Below are 14,717 nucleotides of genomic sequence, written 5' to 3' on the forward strand. Positions count from 1 at the left end.
AGTAACTTTCACTTCCGAAAATTAATTACTAAAATTTCTTCTTCGAGTTTTTCTTATAAGGTGCTTATGTTCAAAATTATGTCCAATACTCCATTCATAAACATCTTATCGTGACCGACGCTACTTACATATCTGACCCAGGCACTTTACTGGTGGTAGGACTTGTGAGTCCGCGCGGGTGGGTACCACCACCCTGCCTATTTCTGACGTGAACCAGTAATGCGTTTCGGTTTGAAGGGTGGGGCAGCCGTTGTAACTATACTTGAGACCTTAGAACTTGTATCTCAAGGTGGGTGGCGGATTTACGTTGTGGATGTCTATGGGCTCCAGTAACCACTTAACACCAGGTGGGCTGTGAGCTCGTCTACCCATCTAAGCAATAAAAAAAAAGGCAATAGGGCATCGCAAACCTGCCGTCGCCCAAAACACGCCTTGACGAATCCTTTGAATAAGGTCTCGATGCTTTTAGACTCTTCAAACACCGGTCACCGTAGATTCAGCGAAGCACTGACCTTGCTAAGGTCAGTTCCTCAGGTTGAGCCCATGAACTCACCTACCAGTCCCTGAGTAGTTGTAATAACTCCATAGACTACCAACAATAAGGTAGTAAAAAAAGCTCTGATACATTTTAAGTTCACTTGATATCATAACTTGTGGTAGCTTTATTATTATTGAATACTAAGTAAATCTTTGATATTTATTTGTAATTAATTATCTGAGGCTCAAATAAAACACCAAAATTAATAATTCACTTGTTTAATTTCAGTACATTCAAAGCCCTTTTACGTGCTTTTAAAAACTAACTTAAAATACTCATATTATGTACATCTTATCAAACTTTTGTTTTTGTTATTAGAAACACTTATAACTCGTTACCAGAAATTAGGTTTCAGAAACACATCCTAATTTTAAGTATACTCAATTTTAAGCTTAGCCTGTGTATATAATATAGAATAGATCAAAAATAAAAGTTAAGATACAAAATCTTTTCATCGCTTATCAATAAAAATTTATCGATAAAACTTGTGCTAGCCAGATTCCTAATCTCTGACACGTGATCTTCAATGCACGTAGTATAGTGCAATACACTGTATACAGCACATAACCCTCTTCTCCCAGAATGTCAAAGCAGCCTTCATTCAGCTTTCGATCTTTATCTAACAATACATCTTTTTTGCAAGCTGTACCTACAATTAATTTGCTTAGTGCGTTCATAATAATTCTGGCAACGAGTTAGATGAACATTTTCATAAATTATGAAATAAATATTATGTCAAGCAGCTTATTGTTTTTTTCATATACATACATAATTATATTAATGACAAGGCCTAGCAATTTTGTTACATATTTTCCGTTGTCAAATTTGTATTGTTGTTTGTAAATAGCAGATAAATAAGCCAAAGATATTCGGGTACAAAATCACTGCTTATATGTTAAATAATAATCTCAGAACCGACAGACGACACAACCATAATTAAGCTATGTTATCGTGGTACCTCAGAAACTCCAGATATTAAGATTATTATGAACTCTTCTTTTTATAATCATTACTATTAAATCTCCGACTTCCTTAAAATATCCCGTAAGAATTATTTTTAATGATATTTATTTATTTATTTGATTTGCCTATAATCAATACAAATTTGACGACGCAATCAAACATCCTAATCAAAACAGCGTACAAACACGTGCATTTTCATATGAAAACCACCCAAACCCCAAAACGACATGATAAAAATATATATTCATTTTTTCTTCGTTACAAGTTTTTACTACGTACCATTTAGTCACGCTATCTAACATCTTTGAGTTCAAAGTAATCCCATTTGAAACATTACTTATATTTACAACAACCATAAATAATTTATCAATATTATTTATCTAACGAAATATTAGATTTATTAGTAGACACTCAAATAAATTGAATTTAAGTGTCTCTTCATCAATTCGCCTATTGGTAATGTATTATTATTACTCGAAGGGCAGTATTATTAAAAATGACGATTTTAAATCGGTCCAGACGTTTTCACTAGAAGAGGTGGTAGGTCAACCTTTGGATCCAGAAGAAGCATCTCATCATCATCATGGCTGATTTTCAACTTAAATTACTTTAACGTGAACCCTGGACTAAAGAGCCGAAACTAAAAGCAACAGTTATTAGTGGTACTGTCATTAAAGCTGCAATAATAAATATTCATTAACCAATAAAAGAAAAACGTGTGGGACAGTGAACTTTTATTCACCCAACTTCCAATCTTCTAAAAAATCGGAGATTACCAATGTAATGTTTTGGCTAGTTTAAAATGTTATTCAAATACTTCTGAATACGTGTGTATTCAAATGGAATAATTTAAACCCAAAGAAGCCTTAACTTAATTTGCATATTGTCGGCGGCCTATAGCTAGTGTTATAGATGTACCTTAAAAAAATATAAGACATTCAAGCGTTGATTTGCCACACCGTAATGCAAACACACTGTTATATCACACGTTCATAATCGATTCTGCTCTAGCATTTGGAGTCGACGCAGATGGCTTATACTAAAATGCAGAAATAACTAAGTGCTTTTTTATCTATGACATTAATGTTATGAATGTGATCTGGGAACTTTTTGGCGGAAACGCGAGGAGTGAAGTTGTGTGATTTGTTTTATTTTGTCTATTTAGTGTTTCTTCAGGTTTAAATGTGTAATAACGGTGGTTTATTAACCGTTTAATGTCTGTGAGAGTGCACAAATGTGGGAAAATGAAACAAAGCCGCTGGACGTAACTTCTCGGGATCTCCAAAAAGTCCACTGAAAAAATTATATCATCTCATCTCATTTCATTTCATCCCAATTGACTAATATCTCAAATTAATCATCTCATTTAATTTCATTTCACTCCATATTATCATTTTTCATACAAATAAGAATATAAATTAAAATAAGACATTACCAAAAGTCTTAGTTACCAGGTCATAAAATCTCAGAGGCGTACATAATTCTCTGTTAAAGTTTAATGGCATTAAATCTTGTATCATATTCTTAAAAAACTATGAAATAATACTGACTTACTTAAAATAAATGTATATCAATATTGTTCTATTCTAATAAGATATCATTTATAATAGTAACTCATAATCATAATTTATATTCAGTCATTTTACTGGAATAAACGGTAGTATACTTCCTGAAAAAGCGATTATTGCCCCTTCGTTATATTGTAATCATCGTCGTTCCACTTTTGAAAAAGAGACACTGAACTGCTGCACCGAACTGCGTTAACGATATACAGCACCAAAAATGACACAAACAATACAATTTCCGTATCCGTGCAAGTCTTTGTTTGATGCCTTTTACTTTAATTGGAATCTGTTACGTTATATAGTAGCATTAGGGACTCTATAAGCATACGCTGAGTGATTTACTCACTAAGCTAATAACGCTCTTACTTCCTCTGTACAACTTAAGCAAGATCTTTAACTAGAGTTCCACAATCGCTTTGATTCCAATAGTTAGCTGAGTAATAAGTAATACATTAAATTTATTTATTTATAGAAATAGATTCTTAAAAATCTTAAAAAAAAATGAGTATCCAATTTTTAATCTACACGACCAAAAAAAAGAAATTATTCAACGTAAATAAACTTAACTTAAAATCGTATCTAAATATAAATCGGTGTCATCTGAAAGTGTATCTCAAAGTTTAACATCTGCCATTTAAGTTAAGCCATCCGCCTCATCGAATTCCATTAGTATAAATACACTTCAGAAAGTCTTCATAAGGAAATGTTCAGTTATCGTCGTACCTATCATATTAGTGGGAATGGCGTCATTTTTAACTGTCTCGTCTTTCCTCACGCACTGTTTGTCTTTCAGTCCTGTTTCTGATTTGTTGTGTGTTGTTTTAATTTGCGACGGCACAGATATATTGCGTTTTTTGGTCCCGCATTTTTTACACTCGCACGAATTCACATCTCCACCTTTCTTCGCAACTTTATTGTAATTGTTTTTTTCGTCTATTTTAACGGTTTCTTCTATTTTGGGTACTTTATTAGTGTAAGTGGTAGCGGTTTCCACTGTCAGTTGCGCGTGGTCGAAACACTTTGTCGATTTCTGTAAGAAACAGTGAGCTATAGATACGTGATTCAGAAGGTTTTTTTTTTATTCTGATGGGAAGGGTTTCCCGTCAGAGCCTATAATCACATACTTGATACTATCTGATCCAACCATAGTACGTAATAAATTTTTTTCATTAGAAAACCGTACTAACCCATTTTGTAATATCTGTGTTATTACCAGTAAAACTTCCGATACTTTTAAATCATGTGCTATCACTGTGCTAGGGCAAAAAACTTAAACTCTTATTTAACTCTGTATATTATCATTGTTTTTCAAAATGTTATAACTAAACACTTTTTTGCCTTAAATTTCTTTAATCCTCTTGGTTAAAATGCTATCAACTGTTTCTCATATCATACCATTAAATTTAATATCACTATGAGTTTCACCAAATATGCCACAACCTAGATAACTTGAAGCTACCGAGAGGTTAAGTCAAGAGTCAAGAGTAGTACAATAGTGGCTAGGGGAAACTGGATGGATACTTCAAATATCTTCAAATCGAAAGTTCAATAATCTATATTAGCAATAAGCCGTGAAATAATTGAGACATGGAACATGCAGGTTACTATTATGTAACAATAAGTCAAGCAGAGGTCAGTTTCAGTAGTCAATAGTTGGCCGTGTCCCTAGTATTGCTAACCTCCTTGTGCGACGGCGACCACTCACCAGGTGACCGTATAGTCATTTCTGTACAAAGGCAATAAAAATACTACATAATAAGCACATCTAAACGCATTAGATACTTACTGTAGGATTGACAGCTTTAGAATAAATTTGTACTCGACCTTCGAGTTCCATTTTGAGTCTCCAATCTCTTAGATACATGTGGGCTGCAGCGGCACTAGGCCAGCCACGGCGCCAAGTATGCCATCTAATCGGAAGACAAAGAGCGTTAATAATCTAAAAGCGTAGATCCATCAAATAGTTCCACACTAACTCACTGTGAAGGAACTGTTTTACTGATTTTAACCATACACAGATTAAATCACCAGATACACTCATAACCCAATTGATTTTCCTGAATAAGATATCTGGTGTTAGGGGGCTACAACAGCCCTTAATCAACACAGCTTGAAAGTCACTCACTCTAAGACGAGTTTGCAATTGTTTTACATAACAATAGATAGACATTTCTAACGAAATTTTAAACACTGTCTTCCGAGTTACACATGTTTATTGATTGCGCATTCAATTTTGACTTTCTTCGTCTTTCGTCTGTTTCGTCATCAACCATAATCTTCGAATTAATTGACAACGAAAAAATACCTTGTCAAAAGCTGTAGTGTTCTCGATTTCTGTCCTAACGACCTGTACATCAAAGCGGTCGATCTGAACGATATTAGATCGCTCCTGACTGGCAGCTCGACGTCACGCCTTCGAAAACTCAATCTCATCGCCTCCAGATAAAACTTGGAAGCCGGTCCCACCAATCCTGTAATTCGAAACTCAAAAAAAAAGGATTCAAAGAAAAAGAAAAGAAGTAATGAAGGGAGAAAAATTGTTTCTTCAATAGAAAAACTTTTTAAAACGAAATCGCAAAAAGATCGAATATGATATCATTCTTTATTAGAATTCTTTTATGAAGTGAATTTTTGAAGGTTTCATTATAATACCCAAATAAACAGAGGAGGAATTAATCGGAATATTCAACCTTCATTTTGACGTAGAGGCCGGTGTTTATTTCATTCAGTTCGTTCTGTTCATTTGTAATTTATTTACTGTACGAAATTAAGATTTTTATTTGAATAGTTCTTTTTTAACGAATGAATGTCAGAGTCTTTTTTTATAAACGTTTCGTTCGTTGAATGATAAATAAATTTTGTTTGATCAGCCATTAACATTTTCTACTCATCCGTATTTCCATTCTAAAGATCACAAGAAGCTGTGATAGATTTTCTGTCGACTGTTAATCTAGTCTATACTAATATATAAATCTACAGTGGTTTTTACGGATGTTCCGTTATAACTACTGAACCATGCATCCGATTGACTTGAAACTTGGTATCCATGTAGAAAAGAAAATACATGTACTTGATGGATAGGCTAATATTTATATGAGTGTTGGACTCGCTACACCAGTTTCGGGGCGTTAATTATGAAACTCTTTGTGGGGGTGAGAAATAATAATGTTAATTTTAAATGCCCAGCGAAGCGGATGGGTACAGTTAGTATACTTATATGTCTGTGACTGTGGATAGAATGGCGGGTATCCATTATCCGTTGGAATTGGTACCTATCTGCGGCATTTGAGTACCTGTAAAGCCGCATTGCTCGGTACTAGTACAGCGGCTGTCTTATCATGGAACCGCTTAAAACTAAATTTGTCCTGAATTCGGACCTTTATTGCCACAAAATTGGGCGTTTCTCATCCGCTTTGGAATAAAAGATGAAGTCAGCAAATTTCGCTATTAAAGTACATGTTATACATAAAATTCTCGTGTCATAATGTTAGTCAGCATACTCCTCTGCTCTGTGGAATGCTCTGCCGGATGCAGTGAACAGTGCTCAAACTTTAAACTGTTTTAAAAGAATGGTGAAGGAACACTACTTATCTTCTTAGTGCTGTTTGTTTGCATCATCATTTATTATTTCCATACTGTTGATGTATTATGTGTATGTAAGTATATTAGTATGTATTGTATGTAAGTATGTATATTGGTATATAATTGGTATATAAATATGGGTATACATTTCATATTATATGTAAACGGTATATATTTTGTTTATTGTATGTATATATTTTCTATAATAATGTATTATCTATAGTACACCGCAACATACCTGCTATATTTTTTTTTTATATTTTCCAGAATTTCTATAAATTAAACGGTTGTCTGGAAGAGATCGCTTTTAGCGATAAGACCGCCTATTGTACAAATGTATCTGTTTTTTTGATTGTTTTTTTGAATGTAAATTGTGTTTTGGTATGCAATAAAGTGTATTCTCTCTCTCTCTCCTCTGAAACGGTTTGACCGATTTTTATGAAGTTTTATATGCATGTTCGGTCTGAGAATCGGCTACTATCTATTTTTCATACCCCTAAGTGATAAGAGCTGTCCACCTCTAACATTTATTTTTTTATTGTTTGAACAATATTTTTTTGTCATAATGAGGCTTTATATGGTTGAATGGGGTTTTGTTATGTTTATTATATATTCCCTCATCGTACACAGCACTACATACCTCTTTCACTCTTTTACCACATCCTTACACGATTACAATAAGTTAGTTTTTTTTTCTACACTAGAAATTCCATAGAAATATTATATATGGCATAACAATGTTTGCCGGGTCAGCTAGTTGATTATAAAATTCAGGTCTTTCTACCAATATTAAGACAATTATTAGAATTTATTAAAATATTACTAGTATTCGTACCAATACTGCCCAATGCAGCAATCAAATTTAAACATACCGTTATTTCTCCACCAATTGCCGAATAACACGAAATGTTCCCAGTTATTAGGTTCGAGTTCCACCAGCCTTGCAAGGATCCTGTGCTTCTCCGACTCCGGCTTCAAGCCCAGCAATTCTATGTGAGCTTGAATGAATCGAGGCTGAAGCCATACACACTTCTCAAACATCACTGTAGCTTGGTATGCTCGACCGCTTTTTCTGTTACGAGAATGTTTAATTATTTGAGATTTTTTATTTATTTACGCTGACTAATTTCTACGCAACTTTTAGTCAATCTGCCAATTATACTAGTGGCTGTAAGTATAACTATTTTTTTTTTATTGCCCTCGTAGGCAGACGAGCATACGGCCCACCTGATGGTGAGTGGTTACCGTCGCCCATGGACTTCAGCAATGCCAGGGGCAAGGCCAAGCCGCTGCCTACCGCAAACTGGTACTGGTCCAAATTGGTGGTTACTACCATTTTGCCATTTTCTACTGAATAGCAAATATGCCTTCCAGTGTGAAGAGTATAGCGACTATTGTATAGAAATGCGGTGCTTAGTGTCTATGAGCCCTGGTACTTATTTAGCATCTAATATACTAAGTGTACATATGGAAAAATCATGAGCATTCTTCACATTATGCACAATTGCCTGACAAATAACAGAAAACAGTAGTTTGTGCCGAATTTCCAAACTGGAATTTCTTCCTTCTCTTTTTTTCTCTTTCTTTTCCGCCTGAAAAATATGTATTTAAAGGAAGTCCATATAATCAATTACTTGTAAAGTTTCCCGAGGTTGTAGTGCGCGTTGACATGGTACTTGTTAAACTTGATGGCTTGCAGGAAATGCTGTTCTGCATTCTCCAACCCGGAGACCAAGGTTCCTATGTTATTGTGGGCGCTTGCGTATGTCGGCCACAACCTATGTGAATGCGATTTTGATAGAATTACTAATTTTTTATTAACTATCTAATCCTAATTCATTTCATTATACAAATCGATATACTTAAATTTAAATTAATTTTAACTAAATTAAGCAATAGTTTAGCGTTCATTGATTTTTTTCCTGGATCGTAAATACAAATGGTAAATGGTAAATTTTACCCAAGTGGAAATGTAAAGAAAAACGGAAATCAGACACGGTTTTGTTTAATTAAAATAAAAACATGATAGATCATAGAAAAGTGATAGAAGTAAAACTTTTAAAAAAATTCTGTCTCATTCTTTCGCAGGTTAAATCCTACAGATGCATATATTTATCTCTTTTAGCGTGACTTTTCATCAAGTTCCAAATCACAACGGTGCTAAAGATGTTTTCATTTTATCAAATCTGAAGGGTACTTCGATCAGCAATAGGAAGGGCAGAGTTCTACAATACAACGGATACCACAAGTGTAGACCTCATGGACAGCAGCCTTGTGGTATCTTGAGGCTTCATTAACCACTTATCCATAGTATACCAGTAACCAGACTTATAGTTGATATCTAATATTGTATCAAAGCAAATTTCAAAGTATCGATCTCACAGATAACATCTAAAATCTTTAATAAATTATCAGAAAATAATATCAAAGTGATTTTCGGCGTAACAAGTGTATCACGTATAACAGAAGCTTTTGACGAGCTTACAGCTTTTAATTACGTTACTATCAATATTAAGCTTTGAGTCAACATTATCTTCAATGCATATTATAATTTGAGCGAACATTTTCGATTTATATTGAAAATGTAATTTCGAAGTTGGATTTGTTTATTTTTATTGGAAATTCAATAGTGAATTATTGAAAATTATTCATCGCTCAACTGTGGTTGTTCCCAAAAACTGTTACTAGATACTGCATTTCTTCAGAGCTACATAATACTGGTGACTGGTAGAGAATGCCTTAGGCATTAAGTCCGCCAATGTAAATTTTACATGAAGTGTAATAAATAAATAATACTGGTGGTAGGACCTCTTGTGAGTCCGCGCGGGTGGGTACCACCACTCTGCCTATATCTTCCGTGAAGCAGTAATGCGTTTCGGTTTGAAGGGTGGGGCAGCCGTTGTAATTATACTCGAGATCTTAGAACTTATATCTCAAGGTGGGTGGCGCATTTACGTTGTGGATGTCTATGGGCTCCAGTAACCACTTAACACCAGGTGGGCTGTGATCTCGTCCATCCATCTAATCAATAAAAATAATAATAAAAAAAAAACACCTAAACATCACTATAAAATAAAATAAATCACAACAACTTAGTTCACGGCAGCCACGCTTTGATACACGCGTCGAAGTAAATACATTTGTTACCTCAAAGCTTCTTTGTAATGCTTGATGGCGCTTTCTTGCTGCTCAGACTCCCTAAGGAAGTTTCCCAAGTTGTAGTGCAGTTTGGCGTTCTGCGGTAAAGTCACTAAATCCGTTCTGGAGCAAACAAAACACATTTAGAACGTAATTTACGTTCGAAAATGGCGACCGTAAAACGTATACGTGCCGTTAAGTAACTGTTCAGAATGATGTTTGATTTGTTGTTATTCTACAGGTGTATTCTGCGTCTGAGAAGGCTTTTTAAGTTAAGATCGACACAGACTAGACATATAATTGGATGATCACTCATAATGTAACTTACTTAAGACTTTCATAAACATTAGAATGAATTGAATGAAGCCGTCGTGGCCTAAAGGATAAGACGTCCGGTGCATTCATATTTAGCGATGCAACAGGGTTCGAATTCCGCAGGCAGGTACCAATTGAGGTAATGAAATATGAACTTAACAAATGTTCACGATCGACTTACACGGTGAAGGAATAACATCGTGTAATAAAAATCAAACCCGAAAAATTATAATTTGCGTAATTACTGGTGGTATGACCTCTTTTGAGTCCGCACAGGTAGGTACCACCACCCCGCCTCTTTCTGCAGTGAAGCAGTAATGCATTTCGGCTTGAAAGGGCAGCCGTTGTAATTATACTGAGATCTTAGGACTTATATCTCAAGGTGGGTGGCGCATTTACGTTGTAAATGTATATAGGCTCCATTAACCACTTAACACCAGGTGGACTGTGAGCTCGTCCAATCATCTAAGTAATAAAAAAAATATTAGAAAAGTAACTCTACAAGTACACAAAGTAAATCCGGGCGGACTCACAAGAGGTCCTACCACCAGTAATTACGCAAACTATAATTTGGCTAATATGGCCAGATTTGCGACAGAACAATTAAAATATAAAGTAAAAGGTTGAAAGCCGGAACACTGTTGGTGGTGTTTGGATCTTACAACATTACACATGATGTAAGATCAAAAGCAGAAATATACCACAATAGGCTATTTGAAACTACCACACAAATTTCTAATATTCGTCCGTTATTACAGTTCAATGTCTAATCGATTTAATACCTCAACAACGTGGCTCTGTCCCGCCAGTCAGCGTTTCTTCTATAAGTTCTAGCTACTCCGCTGGCCGCTAACACAGCGAGGCCGATGACCAGGACCGCTTTAGTACCAGGCTTGGAGTACCAAATCAGTTGAACTCCATACGCCGTGATGATCACGCTACCCACACTGTCACAAACAAAATGTTGATTTTTAATGCACTCGACGTTTATGTCATCATGGCCTAGCTGATGTTAATTGGCTACCTGAGACAATAAGCCCATGATAAATCTGAGACATTAGGTTTGTAAGTAATTTTCACAGCCACGAAAATGAAAATTAAGCAGTAAAATGACTTATGGACATTGGCACATGTAATGGTGAAGAATAATAACACTACATACCTGGGTATGTAAAGAACTCGCTCAGCGATCACAAAGCCGACGGTCACCAGCAGGTTACTGGCAGGCACGAAAGGTATCACTAGTAGCAGCATCCCTACTACTGCAGGAGTGTGTCTTTGAACCTGGTACAAGAAAATAATGACGTCAGCACATTCATGGATGCACTTCCCAGTAATGCTAAGCTTATAGCTTAAGCCGATGTTCGGTATTTTGTTGGGTTTCAATTTGTTGACCAAACTCAAATGCTATTTATAGAAATAGTATAATAAATAAATAAATAAAACAGATGTGTGGTGTCGTGGGACACCGGATAGGAACGAAGTTCCTTATTATAGAAAATATTAATTTTAAGTTCTATTTGAGGTATAAAGATAATAAAACAACCCACGGTCATTCGGTAAGGTGCGAACTTATTGTGGTTCACTTCATTCACGGTTGTTTGCATAAGAGTTAGTGTATTGCGCAAACGATCGCTCTGAGATCGTGGTCAATGAATGAAAAAAATATGTTACTTTTTGTACGTTATTACAAAGTTAACTCGTACACTGTGTGCATTACTAATAAAAATCTTACGTTACGGACGTTTTTTCCCGGTCAGGGTACCCCTCCGCATCGTCCCATAAGGAACTTCGTTCCAGAAAAATTCTAACATACAACATGATATGGAAATAGAAAATTAAAACGATATTTGATCTGAAAGTAAATTTAGGCAACATAAAAATATATAATGAAGAACACTTGGCACTCCTTACCTCCAAATCGGCAATAAACCTGTAGCAGAGAAGCAGTAGAGCACCAAAGGCGGCGCATGTGAGTAAGTTCCTCGGATCCCATCCGCTGGTGATGAGGGGAACCGAACCCATTTGCCAGTCGTGACTCAAGGTCCACGGACAAAGAAGCAGCCACCAGTTGAAGGCGGCCAGATAGCAAAAAGTCATTAATCTGTAAAAAATTTGTTTTTACCGAAAACGTGTCAGCTGTAAGGAAATATCAATTAACTTCAAATGCTCAATACTCTCTTAGAGTAAATAAACTTAGGGTAAATAAGGGTAGGGTAGGGTAGGGTAAATAGGGTTTTTCCGCTGAAATTTCATCATGATAACATACCGGACGAAGAAACTGGGATGAAAAGCAGCTGGATTGTCTTGAGGAGAAAAACTTGGCCACGTCCCCTGCAATAGTGCCAGTCTGAAGCACACTAATAGTGCCAAAGACACCACAACTTTAATGGTCCGCACTGAAAGACCCGTGCATTTCTTTTCGAATTTCATTGAGCAAATCGACCTGAAAAATAAACGAAATGTATAATGCATGCTTAGAGCAGCGAAATCACTTATCGAAACAAAATAATCAGGTTCTCATGTGGAAGACATAATAATCTACACGTATAGAGTACAGTGGAATTTTTATTTCTATAAAATTGAACTGACTTCCATTTAAAAATTCAGGATTATTAACATTATTTTCTTATGAAATAGATTTTTTTATCGTTTATATGGGTGAACGAGCTCACGGCCCACCTGGTGCTAAGTGGTTACCGGCGCCCATAGACATCTGCAACGTAAATGCCGCCACCCACCTTAAGATACAAGTTTTAAAGTCTCAGTATAGTTACAACGGTTCCCCACCCTTCAAACCGAAACGCATTCCTGCTTTACGGCAGAAATAGGCAGTGTGGCTACCCGTGTGGACTCACAAGACGTCCTACCACCAGTAATTACGCAAATTATAATTTTGCGGGTTTGATTTTTATTACAACAATATTTTCTTAGAGAGATGGCGCGACATCGTGAGACGCATGAAGTCTGCCCCTTCCAACACTACATGACGATCACGACCACTCTGTCAAGAGTGACACGACTGAAAAGAAGAATTTTCTTATATTTTTCCCACCACAAACTAATAAAACTTGTTAAGGGGTTTAAGCCAAGACACGTAAAAGCTATTAAATATTTTACACATTATCAGTCCGCGCATTATTTTTAATTCGAAGAGAACAGCACCTTAGTCGATCGAAACTAGGAAAACTGTGGAGTGTTCGAAAGGACAGAAAATATTAAACTTAAATAATGAAGAAAGTAGTTTAAATTATAATAACGCACAGAAGCTCATAGCCCAGGTAGTTTTATGCGCTTTTCTGACCCCATTGACAGCACGATATAAACGGGCATTTAAGCTTATCGATCAGATTATAAAGACATTTCACAATTGATAATTTTTTGTTTATTTATTGCTTAGATGGGTAGACGAGCTCACAGCCCACCTGCTGGTTACTGGAGCCCATAGACATCTACAACGTAAATGCGCCACCCACCTTGAGATAAGTTCTAAGGTCTCAGTATAGTTACAACGGCTGCCGGCGGCTGCCCCACCCTTCAAACCGAAACGCATTACTGCTTCACGGCAGAAATAAGCAGGGTGGTGGTACCTACCCGCGCGGACTCACAAGAGGTCTTACCACCAGTAAAAAATACTGATATTGCACTGCATCGGACTACCACGAACCTTTCAGAAAATGTACAGTGTGTCTCCAAGGTTGTTTCCACCATATTATCAAGTTCTGAAATTAACTATGAACTCCTCACCTTGGGCTTTGCTTAACCATCTCAATACGTCTTCAAACCAGAAAGTACGTTATAGCTGTACTACTAACATTGAGACCTTAACCACTCACCATCACACATATTAATACGTGAAGGAAAAACTTTGTACCATGACATGGGGTAAATTGGGATCCTGGGGTAAATTGGGACAAACCTGCGGAAGATTCTCAAAGTACCTGTAGCACGGAATCTACCTAATTTTGTTTATGTTAATATTTATCAATGTATAGAAGAAAAACCAAGTTAACTATGGAAGTACTAAATATGAGTTAAGTTGGTCCCAAAAATTCGTCAAATTAAATTGAAAATAGTGGTTGAAAAGTGCGTTTTAAAACAGCTTAAAGAACTTTTAAAAAAAGTAATATTATCGTTGTTTTTTCAATAAGATCACAGTTTATATAAGTTTTTAATACACTTGGAAATACCACAACAAACGGTAAGTTGCAATATTCTTATTTTAAATACAATATTTCGACAAAATAAAAAATGTATATTTTTTCCTTTCTTTTTGGGGAAAATTGGGACGTATGTAGGGTAATTGGGAACGAGACTGGAAAAATTAGGGACGAGAAAAAACAAACTTGGAACGCCAAAAGACAAAATAGGGATGGCTTGTTAGGGTTGTCACTGATATCTTATAATAGATTTTTTAGCCTATACTATCACTTAATTGCGTGATGTAAAGAAGGTTAATGTGTTTATCAGTTAGTTTATGTAAGTATTATAGGTAAAAGAAAAGTATATATATAATTACTTTTTTTCGCGACATTTACCTTGTAATATCTGCCCGGTCGTATGTTCTTTATAGCAATAAAAAAATTAAAAGTTAAAAGAACTCAAACGAATCAAAA

General features: G+C 35.7%; 1 protein-coding gene and 1 non-coding gene across 2 annotated transcripts in view; one reads left to right on the forward strand and one right to left on the reverse strand.

The window, feature by feature from the left end:
* Positions 1–740: 740 nt before the first annotated feature.
* The window catches only part of LOC101735558 (protein O-mannosyl-transferase TMTC1), a 153,758-nt gene continuing 139,781 nt past the window's right edge, over positions 741–14,717 (reverse strand). The window contains exons 6-15 of the mRNA XM_038015019.2: positions 12,371–12,547; positions 12,016–12,205; positions 11,264–11,385; positions 10,884–11,048; positions 9,796–9,909; positions 8,283–8,426; positions 7,521–7,720; positions 5,372–5,537; positions 4,853–4,976; positions 741–4,096 (exon numbers count right to left, since the gene is read on the reverse strand). Coding sequence (XP_037870947.1) covers positions 3,749–4,096; positions 4,853–4,976; positions 5,372–5,537; positions 7,521–7,720; positions 8,283–8,426; positions 9,796–9,909; positions 10,884–11,048; positions 11,264–11,385; positions 12,016–12,205; positions 12,371–12,547 — 1,750 coding nt within the window. The 3' untranslated portion in view covers positions 741–3,748. The remainder of the gene's footprint in view (positions 4,097–4,852; positions 4,977–5,371; positions 5,538–7,520; positions 7,721–8,282; positions 8,427–9,795; positions 9,910–10,883; positions 11,049–11,263; positions 11,386–12,015; positions 12,206–12,370; positions 12,548–14,717) is intronic.
* On the forward strand, positions 10,738–10,811 carry Mir3278 (microRNA mir-3278). Its single transcript, NR_107563.1, has one exon. It is a non-coding gene; the product is annotated as a microRNA mir-3278 (primary transcript).

The sequence above is a fragment of the Bombyx mori genome, chromosome 13 (assembly GCF_030269925.1).
Source record: "Bombyx mori chromosome 13, ASM3026992v2".
NCBI classification, from domain to species: Eukaryota; Metazoa; Arthropoda; class Insecta; order Lepidoptera; family Bombycidae; genus Bombyx; species Bombyx mori.